The 27,180-nt window shown below is 35.0% G+C and overlaps 1 protein-coding gene and 3 long non-coding RNA genes across 9 annotated transcripts in view; 1 reads left to right on the top strand and 3 right to left on the bottom strand.

Annotated features, from left to right (window-relative positions):
• Positions 1-7: 7 nt before the first annotated feature.
• Positions 8-7,289, bottom strand: rnft1 (ring finger protein, transmembrane 1). 4 transcript variants are annotated; one of them, XR_007138820.1, is made up of 9 exons: positions 6,650-7,286; positions 5,926-6,356; positions 5,767-5,843; positions 4,527-4,627; positions 4,262-4,415; positions 4,025-4,183; positions 3,673-3,738; positions 3,459-3,591; positions 8-1,340 (listed from the first exon to the last, which is right to left on the bottom strand). XR_007138820.1 is itself a non-coding variant. In XM_027139585.2 (9 exons), exons 1-9 carry the CDS (start codon positions 7,009-7,011, stop codon positions 1,206-1,208), a joined length of 1,587 nt encoding a protein of 528 aa, XP_026995386.1. In that variant the 5' UTR covers positions 7,012-7,273; the 3' UTR covers positions 8-1,205. The 4 variants fall into 4 exon arrangements, 2 of the variants coding, with proteins under 2 accessions (XP_026995386.1, XP_026995387.1); XM_027139585.2 differs by having other exon boundaries at positions 3,459-3,560; positions 6,650-7,273; XR_007138821.1 differs by lacking the exon at positions 8-1,340 and adding an exon at positions 1,347-2,335 and having other exon boundaries at positions 6,650-7,289.
• Positions 7,290-14,835: 7,546 nt separating this feature from the next.
• The window catches only part of LOC125139731, a 35,406-nt gene continuing 23,061 nt past the window's right edge, over positions 14,836-27,180 (bottom strand). Inside the window, exon 3 of the long non-coding RNA XR_007138809.1 lies at positions 14,836-15,003. This is a non-coding gene — a long non-coding RNA (uncharacterized LOC125139731). The remainder of the gene's footprint in view (positions 15,004-27,180) is intronic.
• Positions 18,737-20,455, bottom strand: LOC113638451. The gene is made up of 2 exons (XR_003439585.2): positions 20,182-20,455; positions 18,737-20,006 (listed from the first exon to the last, which is right to left on the bottom strand). It is a non-coding gene; the product is annotated as an uncharacterized LOC113638451 (long non-coding RNA).
• Positions 20,684-23,673, top strand: LOC125139732. 3 transcript variants are annotated; one of them, XR_007138812.1, is made up of 4 exons: positions 20,684-20,778; positions 21,360-21,447; positions 22,029-22,186; positions 23,560-23,673. It is a non-coding gene; the product is annotated as an uncharacterized LOC125139732 (long non-coding RNA). The 3 variants fall into 3 exon arrangements; XR_007138810.1 differs by having other exon boundaries at positions 21,360-21,453; XR_007138811.1 differs by having other exon boundaries at positions 20,687-20,767.

The raw sequence follows: 27,180 nt of genomic DNA, 5'->3' as shown, positions 1-27,180 counted from the left end.
AGTGTAATCAATTTTAATATTTTATTCAAAATCTAATTCTTGGAAATACAAACATTTGAATATTATTTTAACAATAAGAAAATAATTGCATATTATTAAAACTAAGTTTATTGCAAGGCAGTGAGTCAAACCTTTAGAACCTTTGCAAAAAGTAACTTACTTGTATATAAAGATGAGACACATGAAGACATAACTCAAAACACAAACAAAAGAACTGTTGCTGTACTGCTGCTGATCGTCATAACCCTGTACAAATAATCTCAGTTATGATAGTTTGACTTATGAATTTGCATTAGCCAAATTTATTGTAATTAGTTAAGTTAACAAATTACAGTATAATACCCCATACTGATCACCATTCTTAGAAGACTGGGTAGGCTAGGTCATGGGTCAATTTGCAATATTTCCTAGTTATGATGGGGTCATCAGATTACATCTTCATAACTCAGGGAGTAGATGTATATTACTTAGAAATATTTCAGATTTAATTAAGTAACTCAAATATAAAAAAGACAAGTTCCAGTTTTTTTTTTGCAACCATATTTGCAAATTCAGCCAAATATTCCATGAAAAAGGAATCAATGGAATAAAATCATTCTCACATTAAAGTGGTACTGATCATAGTGGAGCTTCTGTATAGTACTTGTTATTACCCAACTTCCAAAACCAGCAAGCCACCTGAATAGTTTAAAAAGGCTGTTAATAAGTAACTATTGAGGGGAGCACTCCAGCATGTTACAATGATGCTTTAAGATCTTCACAAATATTTCTTATAATAAATGTCTGTTCTTCAAACATCAGTTTGTGTAAGCCAATTTGAGCTAAACATTTATGCTAGAGTTCCCAGCCAGATTGGTGGGGTGGGGGCTAAACTGAAACAAAGCTGTGTAAAATTGACAAGATGCTGTTGCTTAAAAGCAAGCAGTTTTTTTTTTGTGTAGTGTGAGTATACAGTAATAAGTGATTTAGGAGCAAGAGTTCAAGATGGCATGACAGATGCTCATACAATTAATTCAGGCATAGATGTTCCTACATAGCTTGACAAAATGAGGCCCACATAAACGAGGAAAGACCTGGTTAAGGCACATTACCCTTTGTTATGAATGTACATTTATTCTTTCATGGTATATCAATTTTTTGACTCATCTCCCCAGTGTATTTTTTTGGTAGAGTTATCTTCATTAGATATTTAGGTATGACATATTTTAGTATATTTGTAAATAAGCTGAGGTTGCACCACCTTTCCATTTGTGTACCCTATCTGTGATGATGGTACGGCAGAGGGGGCAGGTCTTTTCCTGATTGAACCACAGCACCATGCATTCCTCGCAGAAGATATGCTGTAAAAAAACAATATGGTATTTGTAACGTACTTCTAAATAAATACAGGTCATCTCAATAAATTAGAATGTCATGGAAAAGTTCATTTATTTCAGTAATTCAACTCAAATAGTGAAACTTGTGTATTATATAAATTCAGTAAACACAGACTGAAGTAGTTTTTGGTACTTTCAATTGTGATGATTTTGGCTCTCATTTTACAAAAACCCACCAATACATTATCTCAAAAAAATTTGAATACTTCATAAGACATTTAGTGAATTGTTGGCCTTCTGAAAAGTATGTTCAATTACTATATATGTACTCAATAGGGGTAGGGGCTCCTTTTGCTTCACAGTAATTACTGCCTCAATTCAGCATGGCATGGAGATGATCAGTCTCTTGCACTGCTGAGGTGGAATGGAAGCCCAGGTTTCTTTGACAGTGGTTCATCTCTTGTTTCTCATTTTCCTCTTGACAATACAGGTCTGGTGAGTTTGCAGTCCAGTCAAGCACATCAACACCATGGTCATTTAACCAACTGTTGGTGCTTTTGGCAGTGTGGAGAGGTGCCACATCCTGCTGGAAAATGAAATCAGCATCTTTAAGAAAGGCCGGTCAGCAGACGGGACTTTGAACCACTGGGCAACAGTCCAGTTCTTCTTCTCCTTAACCCAGCTAAGGCACCTCTGATGTCTGTGGTTAGGAAGTGGCTTAACAAGAGGAACAACTGTAGCCAAATTCTTTGACACTTCTGTGTGTGGTGGCTCTTGATGCCTTGACCACAGCATCAGTCCATTCCTTGTGAAGTTCAACCAAATTTTTCAATAAATTTTGCTTGACAAGTCTCTCAAAGCTGTGGCTGGTTGTGCATCTTTTTCTTTCTGTTAACATGCTTGGATACAGCACTCTGAACAGCCAGCTTCTTTGACAGTGAATGTTTGTGGCTTGTGAAGGGGGTCAATGATTGTCTTCTTGACAACTGTCAGATCAGCTGTCTTCCCTTTGATTGTGCCTAGTGAACCAAAGTGAGAGACCATTTTTATTGCTCAGGAAACCTTTGCAGGTGTTTTGAGTTGATTGGCTGACTGACATGTCACCTTATTCAAATTTTTTGAGATACCAGGCTTAAACTACTTCTGTACTGAATTTATATAATACATATATAAATTAATATATAATTTGAGGAAGGCCCAAATACTGGTGTGATAGCCTATATAGCCTATATAAGAATTGGTGGACACTTGACCATGTTTATATAAATGATTCAGCTCTGCAAGTACTGCTGTTCTACCCTGACAGTGGGGCGAAACCTCTGCCTTAGTTGACTACAGATAATGTAATAATTATTTGACTAATGTTTAAAATACACTTGCACATTTATTGCACTACCAAATTCCAAGGATATATTTTGAATGCAAAAACACATTAAATTTACTTTGCAAAGCTTGATGCATAAGATGCATAAATTTGGGCCCTACACCAAGCACAATCCAAAAACACCACAGTAAAAGAGAAAATTATTTCCTGTTCTTAACCATGTTATATAACTGCAACAAACAGTCATTGTTTATTTGGTGTTGTTGTTTATGGTTGATTGTGGCATGTATCAAATTAGAATAAAATATTTTATCCCATAAAGCAGTGGTGTCCAATCTTTTCTGTAAAAAGCCGGTGTGGGTGCAGGTTTTCATTATAACATAGCAGAAGCCACAACAGAGTCTACTAAAAGCCAAGAACACCTGATTAAACAGGTGGAATCAGGTGTGGCTTCTGCTTGGTTGGAATGAAAACCTGCACCTACACCAGCCCTTTGTGGATAAGATTGGACACCGCTACCATAAAGCATCCTGTATTAAACTATTGGGTTCTACTATTAGACTACAGTTCATTTTGAGGTTATAACCAATTCAATGCAGATTTGTTCAGACTTCATTCCATGAGTTCACGTCACATAACAAATCAATATTGAACATTAGTCCATTACTTTCTTTCAGAAAGACAAACAGTAAAATTGCAAATGACCTTGTAACAGTGAGCATATCTTTATGTGCATTAGACACAATAACTTGCCTTGGTCCACCTATTTTGCAAGCTGGATACAGAAAGTTTAAAAGACATGAAGTTCCTTGACTTACCTGACACAACAGAACTCGAGGTTGCTTAAAATTGGACTGACAGATAAGACAAAGATCCCCAGCACTACAGCACTGGGACTGAGATGCAGGAGTCCCATTCACCTATACACAAGTGGAAAATTAAGAGTTCATACTACAAAAGTTAGAGCAGAAACCAAACACCAGAATCGAAAAATTGTAAGTATAAATACAAACATTAAAAGTAGAAAATTACCTCTAAAGTGAGAAAGTTCTGTACTGCATTCTGCAGGGATCCCCACCGACTGTAAATTTCCAGAAGCTGAACAGAATTGAAACAATAAAACTTTTGACAGCAGGAGATATAAAACAGTAGCCTAATACTAATACAAATCACAGTGTTATTTGCAATGGAAATTAAATAAAATCTTTTTTTTTAATTACAATTTGTGGGGAAACAAATGGCATTTCAACAAAAATTCACAATTGATTCATTTTTTTTCCAAAGAAAGATTCCTTTTCTTTAAATCACAGATTTAACTACTTCTGTTTTTAAGGTCCATATAGACAGCCTAATATCCATATAGACACCTTAATTCAATTCTTACCTTCAGAATGATGTAAAGCAAGGCTAAAAGAATATCCATGGTAACTTCCAGAGAGTCATCAACCATTTTGGATGTAAGCAAGTAATGGAACCAGGGAGGCACAGGAGTGATTACTTGATAAAACTGCCCAAGTTCTTCTATGAACATGTAACACTGACCCTGCCAAGGGCAGAGAGAGTACACTGAAAACACCACCCAAATCAAATTAAATTATGCTATGGCAAACCAAAGTCATACCCGTCTCCTGTACACCATGACACAGGAAGGGAGAAGAAGTATAAGGCACTTTAATCCCATAAAGACGAACTTCACTATGAAACTGGTTACTCCCACAGTCCAGAAAACTTTCCAGATATCCATAGGCTCAACACGAGGATTCATGAGGATGAGGCTAAGAGAGGGAAAAGAAAACAAGACGTCACACAAAGCCTAGCCTAGTTTATTTACGAGACAGATATAACAAATATTATTCTATTTTAATATTACAGGGAATATTACAAACCAGTAATAAAGTGAATCCATCTCAAATGTGTAATATAAAAGTAAGGAGGAAGCCATTAGGAAGGACAAAACACAGAAACATTGAAGCTTTGACCGACGATCCTGCAAGGTACAAGAGAGCTCACATTAAAGCTTTAATATTATGTATAAACAAAGCGCCTTTAAAGACCATTTCAACATTTATTCATGGATTTATGAAATTGAGGTCTTTGGTCCTTGTTTCTTTTTACTTGCTGCACACATTCAAAAGATTGACGGGAGGCTATTTATACACACTGATATTATGATCATTCATTCAATCATGCAATAAAAATTTTTAATAATCAAATTAGGTCTAGTGGTTGTATGCTCTCTAAGACCAGGAACTAAATTATAGTGTTTAGATTTCAATAAAACACAACCTGATGCCTGAATTGCAGTAGCGACATTAGAAGGCTGGATACCAACTAGCACTGCATGAATGCATTTAAAGTGCAAAACTGCAATTATAAAATGTTGGGGGAAAAATGGGTTATGGCTATATCTATGTATGCGACTATCCACAGATGCCACATAGTTTCATGAATGCCACATAAGAATATACTTAATGTAGTATTGTCATTCATGAGCAAATATTTTCCTTACCTTCAAAAGGACCTAAAAAGTAGAGGCAACAGGCTCCCTACTCTGAACTGCTCTTTTTCTGCCTGGCTTGGAGAAGTCAATGTCTGCCTCTGGTTTTGGCTCAGTCTAAAACAAATTTGCATTATACATGTACTAATCTACTTGTACTTTTATTAACAAGTATATATTTTTTTAAATCTACAACACAAGCATTAAAATAAACACTACAGCAAGCACTGATTGCATGCAACTTCTTGTTTATTCATGACCACATGCAAGTCTCAAATGTCACGGATTAAGCATTTACACTCTGTCTCTTGCACAATGTTCCACAGAAACAAGGATTGCAGCAACATGGCAACAAATTTCACCTATTTATTTCACACATGATTATTTAACTGGAATGTAGTAATGTAATTTATTATTTTAAGAGATATACAGACTGACCCGGCCAAGTGCAATGTCCACTAAGAACCCTCTCAGTCACCTGTATGTTTCTGACACCATTTGACTTTCTACGTCTTCACCAAAGACAACACAAATGCTTCAGGACCAGACATGCATAGTAGCATTGGACTGCATTTGTTATTGTTTACATTCTTAAAACAGTTTATAGGCAAATATGTGAAGTTTCTTACCTGGAGAACAACTTGTGCTTGGATATTTTTATTTACATGCAGAAAGGTTATAAACAGACCCACTCCAACCGCCAATCCTGCAACAGGGTAAGTTGATTCAGACTGAGACGGAGACTTCCTATGAATGATCCTATTATGCTAATACTCTAATGTGCTTACCCAGGGCATGCTGTAAAATTAGTTTTGAACAAATGATAATGATGAAAGGGAGACTTTTCTGCACCCAGCAAATGAGGTAACGCAAATCTGAGATTGAAGCACTGTGTTCCCCGGCTTCAAGATCTGTGTGTGAGCAGGAAGCCTCAGCATGTATGTGAGAGCGGCTGCGGCTGTGAGAGTGAGAGTGGCTGATGCCTGCAGGTCTCAGCCTGCGGGAAGCTGAACGAGTGCCGTGTTCTTCTCCTGTTAATGAGCTGTCAATGGAGACTCGGTCATCGGTGTTCTCCACAGTGTTGGCTGTTCTTGAACTCGTCACGAGCTCAGGCTGTAAAGTGAATGACAAGCCAGTGCCATCCTGAGAGCTCAATTCAGTCGGCATTCCAGTAGATTCCCTCGAAGTCAGTTCACATCTAAACTCATGTGATGCTCTCCTGCAATATTTATTTGCCGTTTTCAAGATTTCACTGGGATGTTTTATACGCTTAGAAAATAAAAACCTGTCGTTATACCTATGACAGCTATTTGTCGAGTCCATTAAAAAGAACTATACAAACTATATAAAAATCACATTCTGTACTAGACTATGAATAATATGCTGCATCTAGGAAGTGCCTATTAGGTAGTACTTAACAAGCACACTAGTATTAGCTAGCTAGCAGTAGCATGAATTTGCATAGTTTCCAGTGCTTTAAACAGAAAATCAGAAAAAAATAGGAAACGTTACCTGCCATACTGCAGCCTTGGCTTCATAACAACCCACTGACTTCCATTTAAGAAGCGAAATAAGTGTTGAATGATAAAACGAAATAAAAAAAAATTAGAAAACAAAAGAAATTCGCGACATGATTCTCTAAATGCCCAACATCCCTCAACTGCAGAACGAAAATGAGAATCGTTTCTAACATGGCCGACAATCTGACACCCTTTCAGAAAAAAAGTCCATTTGAACTTATAACTTGTATAACTTATAACTTGGTAATTTGAACAATAACCAACAGTTGGCGAAATCCATATGCCATAAAACCCGTACAAAGGTTGTAGTAAGTAATATATTCCAAACATTCCTTGGTACTCGAGATTTCCCATGGTTTGTCATTGTATTAGTTTTTCTTTGATTGTGTCGTTAAAAGAGTGGAATGCGTTTGTATGCGTGTACTAAAATGTGTAAACACAAACTGAAGTCTGTGAGTTAGTAAAAAAAGGAAAAAAGTGCTTGCACATTCCACTACCAGTTTTTAGAAAATCATAACTTGGCCATTCCTACAATTCGGTGCCTTTTGCCTTCCCAGTACAGATCATGATATTTGCTATGTAAAGCGTACAAACAACCTAGTTTTCTAAATTAAATTAAGTATGTCTAAAATAAATACGTCTCAAATCTAAAAAAAATATATATATATACAATATACTATATACCACATCAAATAATTTTATAAATTTTGCACTGTATAAGACACTAGAGATTTTCTTATGTCCCTGGGATTGTATATTCTATTATTATCGTGTAAACATGGTGATATATAGTCCAGGTGACATAACTTAACTTCCATATAACTGCACTTGCATGACTGAGAATCTTCACAGAGATATTTAATCATAAATGTTTCGGTTTGTTCATTTTGTTTAAAAACTGTAGTGCACTTTTTAGATTTTTTTCCTCAGTGGGATCCATTTTATTAATGTTTACCTCAAGGTTTATATATTTTTATGTGCCTCTCTAATGTCCAGCGTGCTATGTACAGTATGACTACTGTCTCTTTAAATAAAGAGCCATCTTGTGTATTGAAAATGTCTGATTTCACTGTTAGCCTGGTTTTGCTCACACACTGGGTAATGGCTAGCTTTGTCAGAAAGTCCGCACTGTCACCCTACTAGCAGAAAAACAAAACACATTTTGATGGACAATTTGGTGATTGTGGATTATTTTACCAAGTCGGTCGATATGTTCCATCTGCGAAACAGCAAAACCAAGAATATACTTAGGGAGTAGATCGTAGAGCCTACTACTATTATATTCTCCTTAAGTGTATTATTGTATGCTTAAATTTGATCTTCTCTTTAATTTCGGGAAACAGTTACATTTCTAAGAATTTGAATTGAATTAGAATGTTACAGTATTAGAAATACATCTATAGGAGAAACTCTTTGTATTAATAAAATACGGGCCCAGGTTACCAAATGGGAGAGACGCAATGTATTATATGGCAGTATAGACACTTAGATTTACCCTAAGTATGTTGTTTCATATCCTGATAATATGTCTGTGAAACAATGGCAACACAAGTTATTCGTAGACCAGATTGTCCCTTTGTGTGTGGTCTTGGAAGTACAATCATGTATTGTAAATTATAAAAGCGATATAAAATGCTCATTTGTAAACTTGTATGATACATTTGTATGAAATTTTAACATTATTTAAAGTAGGGCTGGGCGATAAAACGACGACGATATGTATCGCGATAGATACGTGAGCGATAACGATAAAAATGTGCTCAATAAAACGTTCAATATTTTTTATCCTTCGTCGGAAGAAAACAGGTTGCAAAGCAAGTTTGGTTGCATTAACAAAGGCAGTCTCTCTCTGGTAACCTAGCAATGTAGGGAGTGACACGCTAACAGTCAATCATGTAAGAGTATTAACTATGGTTGCGCCATATTGTTGTCTCGTGCTGGTCTGCTAGATTCGGCTTCAGTAACCGGCGACTTTTTGTTTAGCTAACACAGTTTTGTTAGTTATAAAGACGTGTATTGTTTTTCCAATATGACTCAATAAACTATGTTCTGTGAAATCTTTTCTGTGAGTTTTACTGACAAAGATATTTTGTTCCAGTTAGTATTTACACAATGTTATAAAATAAAACAAGTTTAGTATCTTGAATGTAGAAAGAATTACATTGTGTTACAGTCAATCAAATATAAAGAAAGAAATCCTGTAAAAAAATGTCAAATAAATAATCAATAAAAAAAATCTTTGAGAAAACTGAAGATGCATAAATAAAGATTGACTTTAACCTTTTAACATGTAAAGGCTTTGACTCTATTCCTTAGAATGTTTAAAACATTAAAACACCAATAAATATGTAAAATAAACTGCCCACCTTTCAACAATGTAACATTGTGAACAATGTCAGCATGTTCCTTACAAAATAAACTCAAATAACCATTAAAAATTTCAAACAACCAATAAATAATAAAATAGAACAAATAAAAAAACAAAATAAAGGCACAACCAATAAAAAAAATCTAAAGATGAAAAGAAAAAATAATAAATGGCACATTCAATAAAGATTTTGATTAAGATAAAAAATCAAGTGAAAAAATAAGTGAAAGCACTATCCTCTTTTATAACAAGAATTTATAAATGTAAATTAGCTTTATTAGTAAATTAGCTTTATTAAATTAGCTTTTACCCCGTCTTGCTCGTACCCTGTAACTTCAGATGTTGTGGCGTATGTTGTAACGATGATCTGAATTTATCGAGGAGGTCCACATTGATAAAGCTTTTCTTTTACCTCACTAAGAAGAAACAGGGCAGGCCATCATTCCACCTCAGACACCATTGGCAGCACTTCCACATCAATGGATGTCAATCAGTGTTCCACATCTCTTTTTGGCAAAGTGAAAATGTCAGGCACATTTTCTGACTGATGAGGATCTCATGTTTTGTCCTCTTCTTTAGTTCCTTGACCAATATGAGTATTTCCTTCTCCAGAGTATCATCAGACTGGCTTGCACTATGATCTGGTAAGTGATTAACATCTCCTCCTTTGCCCTCCTTTGAATATTTTTCTTGTCTTTACTATCTCCCCCTCATATTTTCCTGTTGATACCAACTTCATGGCAAACAGCTGATCGCAGTTTAAACCTGTAATTGCTAGGTTTGTATTTTATGCTCATTTTCCACACATCAAATAATTGGCCATACCTGGCTCTGGAGGGGAAAGGATGCATCAAAACAAGTGCAGAAGCAATTTCAATTTCCTTTGGGTGAGGGTATCTTACCAGCAAATATTGCCTCAGCAATTTTCTCCAAAGTGTGTGACTTTTTTCTCTTGGTACACTTAAAGCCTTGTTTGTTTGTTCATAAACCTAATTTGCTTTGCAAAGCCTAAACCTCTTAGGGATCTCGCCCCCTATTGCAGGTTTTTCGCCTACATGACCTACCCAACAAAAAGTGGTACAGCTCCCACATACTTTGACACACAGGGGTGAGCCTGTGAGCCTCATTGGAAAGAAGAGATTCTCTAGTTTCATATACAAGTGTCAGGTTGATTCTTCACGAGGATTGCGCAATAATTCTTTTGCGCACCTTTTTCACGCAGCCTCAGGCTTCGGAGATGTGGCATGTTGCATACCGTTGGAATCGTCTTCTTATTGGCTAAAGAGCTGTAGAGGTCCCAGCCCATTTCATTGCTAATGGAAGGAGTAATTGTCAGTCAAAAGCGGGTTCCCAAAAATGATGTCATGACATCATTGGCTTCTCAGCCGTCTATCTGCAATACAAGCACCGATTGGCTCAAGTGAGGGCTTGTTTGATTCGTTAGGCCCTGGGCTATAAATATGACGTAAATTTAGAATGAAACCCCCAATGAGAAGTTAGAGCCGAAAAACAAGGTGGTAGCGAACTACTGGTTCCAGTTTTCGGAACACAAACGGAATATTTGCTAGGCGACCAAAGCGTTTTGGATTAAAAGGCTTACAGATTCCAGTTCCTTGGACCTGTGGGGATTTTTGTGGAATATTTGTTTTGGGAAAAAACCCAGTGAAGAAAGGGAAGCATCTAAAGATAAGGGAAAAACTGGTCTAGCGCCACCTAGGTCAGTTTACTCCAAAAAAATTTTCAAATAGTATGATGGCTATGAATCATATTATGCTTTGTGTGTGGGCTTAAGAAAATCTTGAGAGTATAAACTTTACTAGGTAAATAGTTTTTTTCGTGTTTTTAGAGGATTTAATGCTTTAAAGCAGCAATGAAGCTTGTTTCTGGCTCATCCCCTAGTGGTCACTTTGTCTTCGGCACGGCGATCCGTAAGAGATTTTAACATCATATGAGAAAGTAAGAATTGGAAATGGTGCAATGTACTTCTCATGATGGTTGAAGGGCTCTGAGATGAAGACATTGACACACTTGCAATATCAGAAGAGGAAACAGACTGTTCAAGCACAGTTAAAACTTTGTCCCACACAATTTAACACATATATCTGAAATTTCTGTTAAATTGCACAGTTCATTTACAAATTCATGGTCCTCTTATTGTAGCAGTATTTGTAGCAGTCTTATTGTAAGTTTTGATTTTAGTCTGCTTTTAAACTATCCACTGAGTTGTGGAAGTTGTATGTTGTATGTGGAATGTTTTGTGGCGAGATGAAGACCCAAAGCCACATTATCTGAGAGGACAAGTTGTTCCTATGTGTGCATGGCAAAATTATAACTTTACATGCCAACCTGTCGTCAAAAACCTTTGCAAGCTTTGTCAAAACAAACAATAATTACCACATCAATGTGGTATCTTTTAATGTAGAAGAAAGACTTTCATACTGTATATACAAGGAGATTTCCTGCTACTTTATATGCTTTCAGAGGACTGAGATCCTTCAAAGACTCCAGAATCTCTATCTCTGTATGTACAGTATGTTTTCAACAAGTTTGAAGGACCTGTAATGTTCCAAATACCAAGATGAAAGTTTGTCAGAGATAAATGATACACTGTTGTCAACAACCTTAATGCTGACCATTATATAAAATTCTGGCAAACCACTGCACTGCCCCGCAGAAATGATCATGTCTTTAACATATCGGACACCTTGCAGGCGTATATCAGAGTTGTTTTCTGTTGAGGATACTTTTTTGTGACTGCAGCAGTGTTGTATCTGATGAACCTGTCTGACCCACTTTAAAGGTCTTGAAGAGAGAGTGTCTATCTAAAAAATATGCAAACATTTGCTGATGCTTTGTTGCCTAGTGAGAAAAGTACATTCTTGAAATTGTGGGTATTTTGCACAACTTTTTAAAAGAAACTGTACTTTGCTTTGAACCTAATCATCCATCAACGGCCCAAAGCAGCAGATCAGGTGTGGATAATGATCGACAAAGTGTTGTTTATGTTGTATGCTGAAATTAGGAAAAGGCTCTGTAATTGGATGAAAATAGAAATGGCTGTAGTTAACACTTATATCTAGAAGAGAGAATAACAGAGTTACATATTCAGTAAGAGTGGAGTAGGAGTATGCAGGTAGATTACATTCTATGTACTGTAGACGAGGCAATCTGAGAAAGATTAGTGACTGTAAAGTGGTGTAGCTGCAAAGTACAAAGTAGCCAGGCAGCATCAGATGGTGATGTGTAAGATGTCTGGTGGTCAGGAAGAAGAGGAGAGGAAAAATAGAAAAGAAGTCCATGTGAAAGTTGAAAAAGGAAGAATTTTGTGAGAAATTCAGACAGAACCTGAGACAGGCTTTGGTTTTTCAGGAAGAGCTTCCAGATGAAACTACAGCAGAAGTGATCAGGGATACAGGTAGGAGGGTGTTAGGACAGCATTCAGAGGCAGAGGCTAGCTAAAAAGAAGTGGCATATACTGTAGAAAGGACCAAAGAAAATAGACAGGAACACAAGAAATCACAGCACAGAGTGAAGAGGGACATGGCAAAAGCCAAACAGACAATGAGTTGTATGCCAGGTTAGACACAAGGGATGGCGAGAAGAACTTGTACAGATTAGTGAGACAGAGATAGAGATGGGAAGGATGTGCAACAGATACAGTATGGGTGATTAAAGAGATATGTCTGATTAAAAATTAAAGATGGAAAGGTGCTAACAGGTGAAGAGAGCATGCAGAGAATATGAAAGGAATATTTTGAGGAGCTTATGAATGAGGAAAATGAGAGGGAAAGAGGTGAATATTGTAGAGCAGGAAATAGAAAACATTAGAAAGGATGAGGTGAGAATGGCTCTAAGGCAAATCAAGAGTGGAAAGGCTGTTGGTCCTGTAAGAAAATAAAAGGATGAAGGGCAAAGATCTTAATGAAGAAGAAGAAGATTATTCCAGCATAGCAGTGACGAAATAAATGAAGTACTTTGGGTTCATCAGAGTCAGTAAGAACACAGGACAAATCCTGCTCAAGCATTTTATGCTGTTTTTCCTCTATGTATTTTAAATGGTGTTTTACTTTAAATGTTTATTAAGTATAAGAACTGAGTGTCTCCCAAATGGCTGTGTCACACATTGTCATCTGGCCTGATGTCTTTGAATGTTAATCATGGTCCCTTTGTTTAGTGTTCAGCCATTGATGTCCTGCTGCCACTCCCATTATTTATTTAGAGTTTCTATCTAGATTCTTCAACAGGATTTTAGAGAGTGAGAAGATGCATGAGGAATGGAGGAGAAGTGTTCTTGTACCAATCTTAATGAACAAGGGTGATGTGCAGAGTTGTAGCAACTACAGAGGTATAAAGTTGATGAACCAAACATGAAGCTATGGAAAAGAGTAGTGGAAGCTTGGCTAAAAAAGGAAGTGGATATTTGAGAGCAGCAGTATGGCTTCATGCCCAGATGCAAGTTTTGCGCTGAGAATGTTAGAAGAGATGGTCAAACGGGGCTGCACCGCGTCTTTGTGGATTAAGAGAAAGCGTATGAGAAGGTGCCGAGAGAGAAGCTATGGTACTGTATGAGGATGTTAGGAGTGGCATAGTAGTTCAGGATATGTATGAAAGGAGTATGACAGCAGTGAGGTGTGCTGTAGGTCAGACAGACAAGTTCATGGTGGAGGTGAGGCTACATCAAGGATTGCCTTTGAGTCTCGTTTTGTTTGCTGTGGTGATGGACAGGTTGACAGATGAAGTCAGACAGGACAATGATGTCTGTGTATGACATTAGATAGTAGATAGCAGGTGGAGGAACACCTGGAAAGGTGGAGGTCTGCTTTGGAAAGAAGAGAAATGAAAGTCAGTCATAGTAAGACAGAATACATGTGTATGAACGAGAGGGAGGGAAGTAGAACAGTGAGGTTACAGGGGGCTGAGGTCAATAAGGTGCAGGAGTTTAAGTATTTGTGGTCAACCATCCAGTGTGACAGGGAGTGTGGAAAAGAGGTGTAGAGCAGTGTAAGGAGTAATAAGAGCTTTCAGGTAAGAAAGTACTGGTCCATTTTTGGCTTTGTAGGCAAGCATTAGTGTTTTTAGTTAGGACTCTAACTGCTGCATTCTGGACTAACTGGATCTTGTTTATGCTCCTTCTAAAACAATCAGACAGTAAAGCATTACAATAATTCAATCTAGAGGTAACAAAACATGAACCAGTGTTTCTACATAATGAAGTGGTATCATATTTCTTATCTAAAGAAGGCTTCCCTTAGCGATAGTGTATACATGAGCTTCAAATGAGTGACCAGAGTCATTTACATTTACATTTACATCATTTGGCAGATGCCCTTATCCAGAGTGGTGTACATAAGTATGTAACCTAGTGAGCCAGCATTAACGTATCAAATGTTTTAAGCACTTAAGATACCATGAGTTTAAAACATTGTTCAAGTTACAATGAAAAAGGTGTCAAAGGTTGTGGGGGTTTTTTTGTTTGTTTTTTATTATTTATAAATGCAAAAGATAGGGAAAGAAGTGCTAGCTTATGATAATAGCCAGTGACTCAGCTGTCCGGATCTCTAGGGGAAGTTCATTCCACCACCTTGGAGCCAGAACAGAAAAGAGTCTTGTAGTATACTTGCCTCTTACCCTGAAAGATGGTGGAACCAGTCGAGCAGTGCTGGTTGATCGGAGGTTGCGGGGTGCAGTGCGAGGAGTGATGAGGGCTTTGAGGTAAGAGGGAGCTGGTCCATTTTTGGCTTTGTAGGCCAGCATCAGTGTTTTGAATCTGATGCGTGCAGCTACTGGAAGCCAGTGGAGGGATCGCAGCAGCGGGGTGGAATGCAAGAACTTTGGCAGGTTGAAAACAAGCCGTGCAGCTGCATTTTGGATCATTTGGACGGATTGTGTTCAGAAGTAGACCTGCCAGCAGTGCATTGCAGTAATCCAGTCTTGAAAGGACAATAGTCAATAATCACACCCAGGTCTTTTACTGCTGCCTATTATGAAACAGAAAGAGCATCCAGAGTTACTTTGTAATTAAAAAACCTTACTTTTTTCTGCATTTGGTCCTGGCTGCATGTGGCCCACTTCTGTCTTATCAGAGTTAGGCAGGAGGAAGTTAGTAATTATTCACTGTCTAATGTTCTTTACAGAATAATCATCTACACAATCTTCAATCTTATTAAGCTGGCGTGTCTCTTTTGACTTAGCTGAAACACATAGCTGTGTGTCATCAGCATATCAGTAGAAGCTAATACCATATTTCCAAATAATTGCACCAAAGTGTAGCATATATAAGGAGAAAAGTAGAGGGCCTAAACAGAAGATTGTGGAACTCCAAACATAACCTTAGTTTATAAGAGGTCGCCATTTAGATCTACAAACTTATAACAATCAGCCAAATGATCACTTTAACACCAATAGCATGGCCTATTTTGTCAAAAGATGCACGGAGAACACCGAGAACACCAGCAAGGAGACTCGTGATCAGAGGCCTGTAATGGGTCCTTTACCACTTTTACCAGTGCTGTCTCTGTGCTATGATGAGACCTATTTCTGAACGATACATTTCATAAATGTTATTCCTATATAGGTACAGTAGGAGCATAACTGCTATGCAACAACCTTTACTAGGATCTTGAAGATAACAGTGAGGTTTGATGTTGGCCTAAAATTGGACAACTGACAGGGGTCAAGATCATTTTTTTTTAATTTAGGGAAGAATTTATTATTTTTATAAGGGGTTCTGTAGCTACTGATATTATATGTTTCAAAAAACATTGGGTTGTCCAGTATGCAGGTTGATAATTTTAGGAAAGAAGTCGTCTCTCAGAGGGGAGTAAAACAGTGCTGATCAGAAACACTAATATTATCTACAGCTTTATCTATCCTTTTCTTTTTGGTTTTAAATTAGTAATATGAATCTTCTGCCAAATATTTTCAATTTCTCAATTTAAATAATTAATGCAGTCAATGCTGCTGCATATTGATGGTGTACTTTTCTGATATACTGTATTACCACTACAGGCTACAAATTTTTTAGTGGTTATACGCCACTTAATATTGCTGCAGTATTAAAAAGATTTTTGATTATTTTTGCTATTATCAGTTAGCTTTGAGAGATTCACTGATCTAGCAGTACAAAAAATTTTTTTTTTAGCTTAAAAGGCTTTGCTTCCATGCTAATTGAAATACTGATAACTTAGTTTAATATTTTAAAGTTTGTGTGTGGTTTAACATAGTGATGTGGCAAATTGGTGTTTAATGTTTAATCCAAAGCTCTGAATGAGACCAAGAGTTATAAGTGCTATTACATTCTGATTAACCAATACTAATCTTATATAGACACAACTGCTTTTCTCAGCGGATCTTCTAACTTATCAAAATTAATATTAATTCTTCCACGATTAATGTTTTGTCTAAAGAAACAACAAGGGATCGGGAGAGAGGAGCAGCAGTGGTGAGGAAGAGTTTTTTTTAACTGCCATTTGTTTCAATGTTGTGATATGGAGACTCTGAGCAAGCTCCTAGGTTATTGCCTGCTGCTAAAGGCTCACCTCTAACAAATGTTTAAGCATTGGGTCAGCTTCGGGGGTTGTGGGTTGTGTCTTCACCATTATAGCGAACTGCAATTACGGACGACTGAACACAGACACACCAGTGGCAAGGGTGGTGGAAAAAAGTGATCTTGTTTTTAAAAATAGTGGAAAAAGTGTTCCAGTGTCCCTGGTTCAAACCTGTTCTGTATGGGATTTCAGTTTCTCCCTGTGTTTATACAGTATGGGTTACCTTGAAGATTTGTACACCTTGTCCTTCTTTTGAACCATTTCAATAAGACAGGATAAATTTCATTTCTATTCATTTCAATAATAACAGGATTTTTAATGGAATCCATTAGGTTCCTATTCAGGTATACCTGGGAATTCAATGTGATTTTTTAAAGAATTGTAAAGACTGGGCTGCAATGTCATGAGGTGTGAAAATTACAGATGTGAAGAAATGATTTTGGGAATTTCCTGTTACTAAATACACATTTCAATCATTTTTCTAGGATTTAAAGATTTAAATGTGTACTCAGCTTCACTGGCTCTTATTGATTACACAACTTTATTCTGATTTATTCCAGTGCTCACAGTCAATTTTCCTATTTAATATTATAATAACATCTATATATGTAAGGTTTATGTATCATACTATATCTGTGTATTCTGATTCTTCCTGATTGTATTGCATGATGGCTGTATTTCTCAGCATTGAGGACTCCTCTATATAGTATAGATGACATACTTTAGACATACTCATTATTCAATTAATTGCATTCCATTATTAGGAAACTTTTTTGATATTTCATAACAGTCATTTCACAGGTGGCAGATTATACCAGAGTGTACATGAAGCAAAGTTACACAAAGTTACACAAATGTCTCGAATAACATTATGAAGAAATGATTAAGACTCATTGGGTACATCTCATTATACTATCATATATTTATGTATATGTGTATATTGCATTGACAATAAAAATATCTTGATTAAATTAACAACCTGGTGAAAGTAAACATTTCTAATTGCAGTCTATACAAATAAAGATGTCTTTTCAACCACATCTAAATGAAAAAAAAAGATATTACTTTACTCGTCTGTCTGACCTAATTATATTAACACTCAAATATCGTCTGTGAAATATAATTATATATTTTACATAGTTTTTATAGAATCTCTTACACATTTGAAAATGATTGCTCTATCAGGCCACAACAAGAAACAAATTCTGACAAAGTATTAAAACAAGCTTATTTATTCTTCTTAATTCACACACAAAATTATACATATAGTCATACACCAAAGCATGCGGGTTAAAACATAGTGTTCAGAGCAAAGTTTTGCAATGCTAATAAGGGCTCTTCTTTAGGATTAATTTTTTTGGTTTTTAGTCCCCTAAAAGGGTTCCCCAAAGAGGAACAACACTGTATGCTTGTAAAGATTGAAGAAATTAAGGCAGATGCAGGATCAAAGAAAAATTCATATTCATAAAAGCAATAAACGGAGAGGTAAAGCAAAAGCATAAATGTAAGACAAGAAATAACATTGAAAAGAACTAAGATTACAAATAACGTATTTTTTTTGGATGAAAAATCCCAAAATGTCAGACAGCCTACAGACTGTTGTCGCCATGCAATGAAACAGCCAACACCAGTCTGATAAGCTATCTGACACACTTGGGAGATATACATGGAAATGCATTATTCACACATGAAGAAAAAAAGGAAAAAAATACTTACCAAAGATATTGAAGAATAGAGGTGGCTGTCAAAATCCATATTCTGTTATTTGGTAACAGAATATGCCCTGTTATAGCAGATCAAAATGTGTTTCTCATTCACTGACATTCACTGCCTGCTAGCTAAACACGTCCAAGCCTCTTGCCTGTTTCTCCCCTTCTTTCTCTTCTTCATATCCTTCCTGCCAGCAATACAGTGCATTGAGTTCAGCCCAGGGTTCAGCTAAGGTAACAGAAAAGAAACCCCACACTGTTCCATTTTTTTTTATATGCCTGAAGCTTCCAGGCTAGCATACCAGAGCAGTGTTACAAAAGAGCACAGATGAGGGAGAAAACATTTTACAAACATTGATTAAAGAAAGAAAGAAAGAAAGAAAGAAAGAAAGAAAGAAAGAAAGAAAGAAAGAAAGAAAGAAAGAAAGAAAGAAAGAAAAAGAAGGAAGCCTCTGGAAAATCAAGGACCATAATTTAATTTATGATTTAATATTGCATTAATTGTAAGCCATATTATACATACCAAGACTAGGCATAAAAGAAATCTTTAAAATTCTGTTTTAATAATTCTAACAGTAACAACTGAAAAACAGATCATCACAATGTCAGTCATACTGTTAGCCAATCTCATTATCCTAAGCAGTAACAGCTCATCAATAATCAGTATTCTGCTTCCAATACAAAGACAGTTATCAAATCAATTCAATATAAAACATACACATAAAGTTGAACTCATCAAGAAAGGTTAGAATCCATCCAATTTATATTTGGCAAAATATCTGATTGCATATATTATTGGATTAGTTTGTGAAGCCTTAGTTTAACCAACATGCTACTTGTCAGTCTCCAGAAACTAAACTAAACTACAGTATGATTCATTGTTCCTCATTACAGATTCAGAGTTCAAGACCAACCTTATTTTAGAACCTAAATATAAAGCAAAACAAAACTTTAAAACCTCAAACAAATGTGTAATCAGATATCACTTGATTCATTCTTTATTCAATATTCATTCTAATTTAGATAGTTCTTATATACAGTAATTCATCCATTTGTATCTAGATGATGTAATCTGAATAATTATCTTTCTAAGTTCCTGAATTTGTGTGTAAACTAAAAATTGTCATGTTTTGTCAAAACACACGACAATGCTGTTTGACTAAAGCAATTGTACACCTCTCGAGCCCCATCTAGTATACTCTGTAAGAAGTCAAATAACTTTAAAGCAGGCTCAAAAAAATAGAAAATTTCAGGTAGTATGTGAGTGAAACATAAAGTAACATATCTCTCACTTTTTATGAGCACAAAACACCTACACAAAGTTTTTATTTAGCCCCTGAATACTTCTGACATCTCTCTCTCTCACACACACACACAAGATATCAGATTAAAAAACAGTTGAAAGCAGACCAACTTATAATAGCAGTTTGGTAAAAGTACTGTAGTAGTGTCTTTGTTTTCAACAGAGTTGTGAGAGATTGTTAGTGGCAGGAATTAAGAGTAGAATTCCCCCACCCTCTCACCCTCTGGGGGCCCCTCCTGTCTAGGTCAGCCTGCATCGAGTTCAACAGGGTTCGCTGAGGGGATGGGGGATGGATGGTGGGGGTTGTGAGTGAAGTGGGGGAGTGTACACTTCAGTCATAGCAGCTCCACCTGCTGAGCATGACTCAGCATCCCTCAGGAGTCAAACCCTGAACAGGCCATAATCAGCACTCCGTTTTAACCCTAGACACACAATAAACTCTGCCACACTGCATTTTCCCAGCAAAAAAGACAGCAGCAACCACCACAACACTACAAATATCAAATTACTTATGAATGTACAGTGATTATGAATTAGCAGTCAGTGATGGAGAAAGAGCAGTAAAACAAATGAAATGAAAAAAGTAGTGATACTCACTGCTGGTGTGGCACCCACACCTAGAGATATGCTTTCTGGAGGTTAAGAAGACAAGAAAGGCTTCACACCCAAACTAATGGTTACCTTCTTCTATATCTTCTTTTCCAGTATGTGAGCTTTTCCTTTTCCCAGATAGGATATTTTACCAAAAAAAAAGTATCAAGAAAAATAATAGCAAAAAAGAACCACAAAATACATATAAAATATCTAAAAAATTGAGGGAGTCCTTAAGAAATGCCCTGGAGTGTCGCTTAGCTGTGAAGAAGGAAGAAATGAATGATTTCTGAGAACTCTCACATTTATCACCGACAGTTCCTGTAAGAACTGGTTTCAGCCAATTAATGGGGAAGTGAGTCGTAGCTGTGTCATCACTGGCTGAATAAGAGTATAGAGTCCTGCCCAGTTATAGGGAAGAGGAGGAGTCTCAGGAGAGACAGCCCATATTAGGAAAACCCTTTTCCATGATTTAGCCACCAACTACCACCCTTCTTTTCTCCCCTCACCCCAAAAGACACGTGCATTCAAATGCATGCACACGCAAGAGGAAAGAAGGAAGATTGCCATGGTATGACATGGCCCCTTGCTAGTAAGTCAAGAGTAAGCAATCAATCAAATCTTTTATATTTATATTAAAACCTTCAGCAATATTCTGTTTACTATGACACTAAAGCATATATACCATGCCCACATGGTCACAATTATGTAAAATAAATATTTATACTGGACTAGCATGTCTTTGTTTTACTTATTCAGGTCATGTAAAACATAAATATTCCTTTACACCTAAACCCCTTTTTGTTCATAAGTAATTTTTGTTTATGTTGTATTTTATTTTAAAATGTGTATATATGCCACACACACATAATTATATAAAACATCATCTATTGTTCATTTAAGCTTAAAAATTTTAATTTGTTTATTACTGACTAGATCATTTCAAATAACTGTTGACTATCACCTTTACTACTACACACAATCAAAAATCAAACATCAATCAAAAGAATTCAAAGCTTTGAAAATGCTGTTTTTTCAGTGACTGTGACATTTAAGCATTTTACACACACAACACAATTATTTCTCTTAGATTAAGTGTAAATGAGACTTCATATAAATGAGTGACACAGCAATGAAGTACTTCCAGTAATCATCTGTTTTATATGTTCTTTGTCTCTTCTAAGAGGGAGGAGATTATGGAAGACAAACAAATTAATTAAGGAGAAAGAGTTAAAATGTATACTCTACAAAATTGTTGTCACCCAATTCAAGGTAAAAGTGAGTATTTGAAAAAAATATATACTATGGGTCCTGGTATAATGTAACACATATTATACATGGTCTAAACTTATAGGCCTATGCTTAGACAATTACAAAATGAAAGCCTTATCATTTAAAAAATCTTTAAATCTTTACAATTGAGGTTTTATCAGTATGGGGCATTTTGTTATTCTTACTACGCCAAAGGCTAATACTTTTATTTACATCATCATAATTTCCCTTTCAAGCATATTAACTAACAATACTTCAGTGTGTGTATTAAACAATTTACTTTGGATCAAATTTTCCCATCTGTATCATATATTTAGATTTATATTTTAGCACATTCAGATTTAAATGCATATTTTAATAATTATGTTTCATATTGGATTCATTAAATGCAAAACTTAAAGTTTAAATCTAAAAATAGTGAATAAAAAGTTTTTTACTTTCTGTACATTATGTTAAATTTACATATAGTTTACATATTGACTGAATAACTGTAAAACTAAGATTTCATTTAATAACTTATGTCTGGGATTATAAAAATGTAATGTGCAAAAAATATATATATTTATAATTTGTCATAACAGATTTATCTGGCAAATCTATGGATTGCTGTAGCCTGAACTGATACAGCAACTCATGACGTCTGAGCAAAGGCAGACCTAGAAGCTGACAATGTCAAAGGAGAGGAACTACAACTGCAAGAAATATCAAAACAAAAAAGTATTTTATGCTACATAAAAAGGTATAATTGCAGTTGTTTTCATTTTATGCATATATTGAATCACATGCATCTTGAATAAGGCTTGTGAAGCCGTTAGGACCCACAAGCTGGCTAGATGATAAAATATTGGTGATAATGGTAACTATGTAAAATACAAACCTACCAGTTAAAAATCAAATAATTTAGTTAGTTTTGCAATGCAAGACCAAGACATTAGCATGTCAACATTTTCAAAAAAGAATATTCTAGTCAAAGGTGAGCTTAATTGTGTATATAACTGATTTGCAGAACCTTATCAAGCATTAATGTTAGGTACTCCTCTGGTTGTTAAGCTTTTTTCCTCTTAAAACATTCAATGTCAATTAATAACATGCTAATAATCCAATGTTATGAGTAAATAAATAATATAATATATAAATAATAGAGTAAACTTTAGACCTATAAACTACAGGTAATATTAGGATTTTCTACCACACTGTTCACTTCCTTGTTATCAGATTTCACAGATTGAGACAGAGAAGGTTGTTAACAATGGACATTGTCCCAGCAGCTTTACGTACATCAATACCTAAAATAATTGTGATACACACATAAGGTAAAAATAATTGTGTAAAATTGATAAAATGAAGATTAAACAAAGGAATATGTAAAATATTAAATATGAAATATTTAAAAACAACATAGACAAATACTGTAAGTAAGATCTTTATTTGCCTAGGGTAAGTCAGCAGTTTTACAGAAGCTGCTGCATATGTGTGTGCATATATATATATACAGTACTGTGCAAAAGTTTTAGTCAGGTGTGAAAAAATGCTGTAAACAAAGATTTTATATATATATATATATATATATATATATATATATATATATATATATATATATATATATATATATATATATAAGCATACATTTTGTGTGTTTGTACAAAGAGAAAAAAATAATTTGGCTTTACAAACACCATGAGCTACGTAGCAGTACGTTAAATATCGATAAAATCAGTGTTGATTCTCTTTGATTAAAAATTTTGTAAATATAGACTGTATATAAATATAGAATCTTGATTCTCTTTGATTAAAAATGTATTAAATATAGACTGGTAAATACTGGTACCAAACCAGGCCAAATACATCAAAATGATATAAAGCATACAAGTATTTCCAAATGCATCTCACACTTTGCAGCATATACAGACTTCTACTTGTAATACTGAAAAAAACAGCATTATGATATAGTCTACTATAATAAATTACATAAATAAAATTCTCCTTTTGATAGCCAATTTCACAAGGTACAATATAAGTGTGATAATCATGATGCTCATATAGTTGCTTTGGTGTAGGCAGACTTATCACAAAAGTGCATCGTCTCTCTCTCTCTCTCTGAAATTGCCTCAGCCAAAAGGAGTTGAAAAAAACATTGCAACAGTTCCCACTGAAAACGGACTGCCAGTCATCAGGAGGTATCTTTCCTGTCTTCTGTTCTTCTTAGGCATACACCCCACCCCCCATCCTTTCTTTTCAAAGAATAACTTCTGTGGAAGCTAGAGAGGGTGACCTGCACTTGCTTTGTCTTAGTTTTGTTATAATAACTGCATATGAGTAAATGCTGTAAAATGCCTTTAAAAATAATAAAATTAAAGAATTTTCACATAAAAAAAATCAAATATAGAGCAGCAAACTGCAATAAAATAAACAAAGTCAATATTTAGCCCAATGTTTGGTATGACCTTGCATCAGTACTCCCAGATGTACATCATACATTTTTGGGAGAATACTAACTGAACTTATTTTATATTGGAGAATCTGCCATAGTCCATATGGAGATTTCAGATGTCACACATGATTTTGCTGGAAATCCTGGCATTAATATTTGTTATATCATGAATGTATTTTTTGTAGTGATACACAAATATCAAAGCAAAATATCAAATATAAAATTAAAGAAAAATAAACATCTTTGCACAGCACTGTTGCTTCAGGCTGCCATCTTAATCCAAGCAATGGCACTATCAATTACTGCCATCTCAGTCATTGCAGTCCGAATATTTGGTACTCTCTTGGCAAACTTGTTACCAAAAAAGTCAAATAGCTTTGGCATTGAAAACCCTTCAGTAGTACATTAAAACTTTATATAATTAAATGTATACAAATATATATATATATTTGTATACATTTAATTATATAAAGTTTTAATGTATATATATATATAAAATAAAAACCTATAACTTTATATAAACTACTGATATATAACTGAAATTGATATATATGTTCATCTATTGTTTATCTAAGCTTGAAAATTGAAATTTGTTTAATTACTGACAAGATCATTTCAAATAATTGTTGACTATCATAACTAGCTCTTTATTTCTTTCCTTTACTACTACCCATACAAAACCCATCAAAATAATTCAAAGCTCTGAAAATGTTGTTTTTTAGGTGACTGTGACGACAATTGATACTTTTTGGTCCTCAAAAACAGCTACTGTATGTAAATGTACACACACACAACACTATTATTTCCTTAGATAGGTACAGTATAAATGAGAAGAAAAAGAGCCAGCATCATATCAAGATTATTCTCAGTGACACATCATCTGTTTTATACGGTGGCCAAGAAGTGCAAAACACATTAACAAATCCGCAAACACATTAACAAATCCGAAAACACATTAACAAATCAAATGATTGGTAAGTTTCCATTCACAAATTATACCTACCTTTTCCGGGTTGTCTGACTTGTCGTTGTGTTTTCGAATTTGTTCATTTGTTTTCGGATTTGTTAATGTTTTGCACTTCTCGGCCACCGTAGTTTTATATGTTCTTTGCCTTCTCAAGAAGAAGGTGGTTATGAAGGATGAACAAATGAATTAAGGAGAAAAAAGGAAGAGTTTTACTAATCCATATCATGAAATATTAAATGTACTCTTTCTCTGAGTTCACTGGTGTTGGAACTTCCAATCGTTACTGTTTCTTTGCTAGGCTATTATCTCAATTATTTAATATATTTTCTCATTTTTGCTCCACGTGGATTCTTAGGTCCTAATTTTCCAAACCAAGCAGTCATAGCTGTGTCAAACAAGATTTTCCTCTATTAATATTCTTTGTGGGTTTGCCAAAAAAAGGAATGAAACATATTTCATTGGTGAATAATTCTGTGTTACTAATATGGATTATTTATTTATTTATTTATTTATTTTGCATCAACATGCATTGTGTCATTTCTATATTTTTCAGATACTGCTGGCAGGCTTCCTAATTATATTTGCACTCAACAGGTCATAGATGGAATCAACAAATCATTCCATTATTGTGTTATATATTCAGTTAATCTTTTTTTGTTTTTTTAACTTTGAATTGTGTGACTTCTACTTTTAAATTGTATGTATGCTAAACTTGATCTGTGCTTTTTGGGTTACTGATTCGGTTCATCACTTGTTCAGCAAATCACTTTCAACTTTAGTCATTGTCTTAAAGTGATCATTAAGGATCATTTGTCTTAAGCTTTCTGGTGTTCCAGTGCATGCAGTTGTTTCCTGTTTGGTTTACTGTGAAAGTAAGTGCTTTTATACCCTGTTTGACATAAAAGTATGTTATTGCACAAGCTGATTTGCTCAGTGACAAAAAAAAAACAGTGATAGAAAACAGTGACATAATCAATCTTCACAACCAATGTAACTGAATGAAACTAAATGAATCATGTAATTGGAATAACTCAAATGACTTTCACTAAATGGAATCTTGTCTGTGAGTAGGTGCACTTTAAATTATGGAGAAATTAATGTGGTTAGATTCAGACACAAGTTTCTTTTTTGCCACTAAATATAAATACTTGAGAGGGAGAGTCTGCAAAAATTGTAAAAATTGTAACTTTGTATTTGAATATTTGTATAGCGCTTTTAACATTGTCTCCAAGCAGCTTTACAGAACAAACATAAAAGAAAAGGTTAATATAAAGATTAATATAATACAAAAATTCAAGATTAATATTTGGGGATAAATACAAATACATTTAAATATATCTATATTTAAATGTATTTGTATTTATCCCCAATGAGCAAGTCTGAGGTGACTCAGGTGACTGTGGCAAGCAAAAACTCCCTTGGATGGTAAAGGAAGAAACCTTGAGAGGAACTAGACTCAAAGGGGATCCAACTATCTGGTAATTAGATCCTAATGATTCTCTTAATGGATTTCCTGCCTTATATTATTTTAAATTAAACAGAAATAAATTAATATTTAAATATTTAAAGTTATTCGAGTTTTATTAGATAAATATAACTCTTTGCAGTACAGTAATCATGCTGATAATATTTTTAATGAGTCAAATATATTTATAACAGCATATAACATTTGATTGTGTTACATTTTTAACAAGATTTTTTGGTTGTTTGTTTCAATTCTGGTTTGTAAATCACAAAATTAAATGGATATATTCTGTAAAACACTTGCCTAGTATTCATGAGTCCATTTTTCATGATAATTAAACTGTGATGGTCTGTGAAATGATAGACCACTATATTTTTTGCCTACAGTATCAAATGTCTTATCTAACCTGATTGTGAGGTAAACAAGGCATTAGAAAACACCTAATCTTCAGGAAGATGGGCCACAACAATGGAAGGCCTCATGTATGGATTCAAGAAATGGATTCTGAGGCTACTGAGTGGACAGATGAAGTCCACTAAAATGTGGGTCACTTATCTAATAAATACAGATATACAATATACAGACTTTGAAATCAGTAGCATGAATCCATGTACCCAACCTGCTTTAGGTCAACAGTTCAGGCTACTGCTGATGGTGATTTCTTGGCATTATAGACCATCTTATGAATGTTACAAAGCACATTTATGTACAATTTATTATGCAAGACATGAATCTTAATTGGAATTGCGGTCATGAAGTTATTGAGATTATCTGAAGAATAATATTTTGGACATTCAGAAAAAACATTAAATACAAAAGTGTTTCTATGTTATTATTAGAGGCAGCCATTTTGTGTTTTATTGCCTTCCA

The sequence above is a fragment of the Tachysurus fulvidraco genome, chromosome 20 (genome assembly GCF_022655615.1).
Source record: "Tachysurus fulvidraco isolate hzauxx_2018 chromosome 20, HZAU_PFXX_2.0, whole genome shotgun sequence".
In the NCBI taxonomy this organism is placed as follows: Eukaryota; Metazoa; Chordata; class Actinopteri; order Siluriformes; family Bagridae; genus Tachysurus; species Tachysurus fulvidraco.
This window is presented reverse-complemented; position numbering and strand designations above follow the sequence as displayed.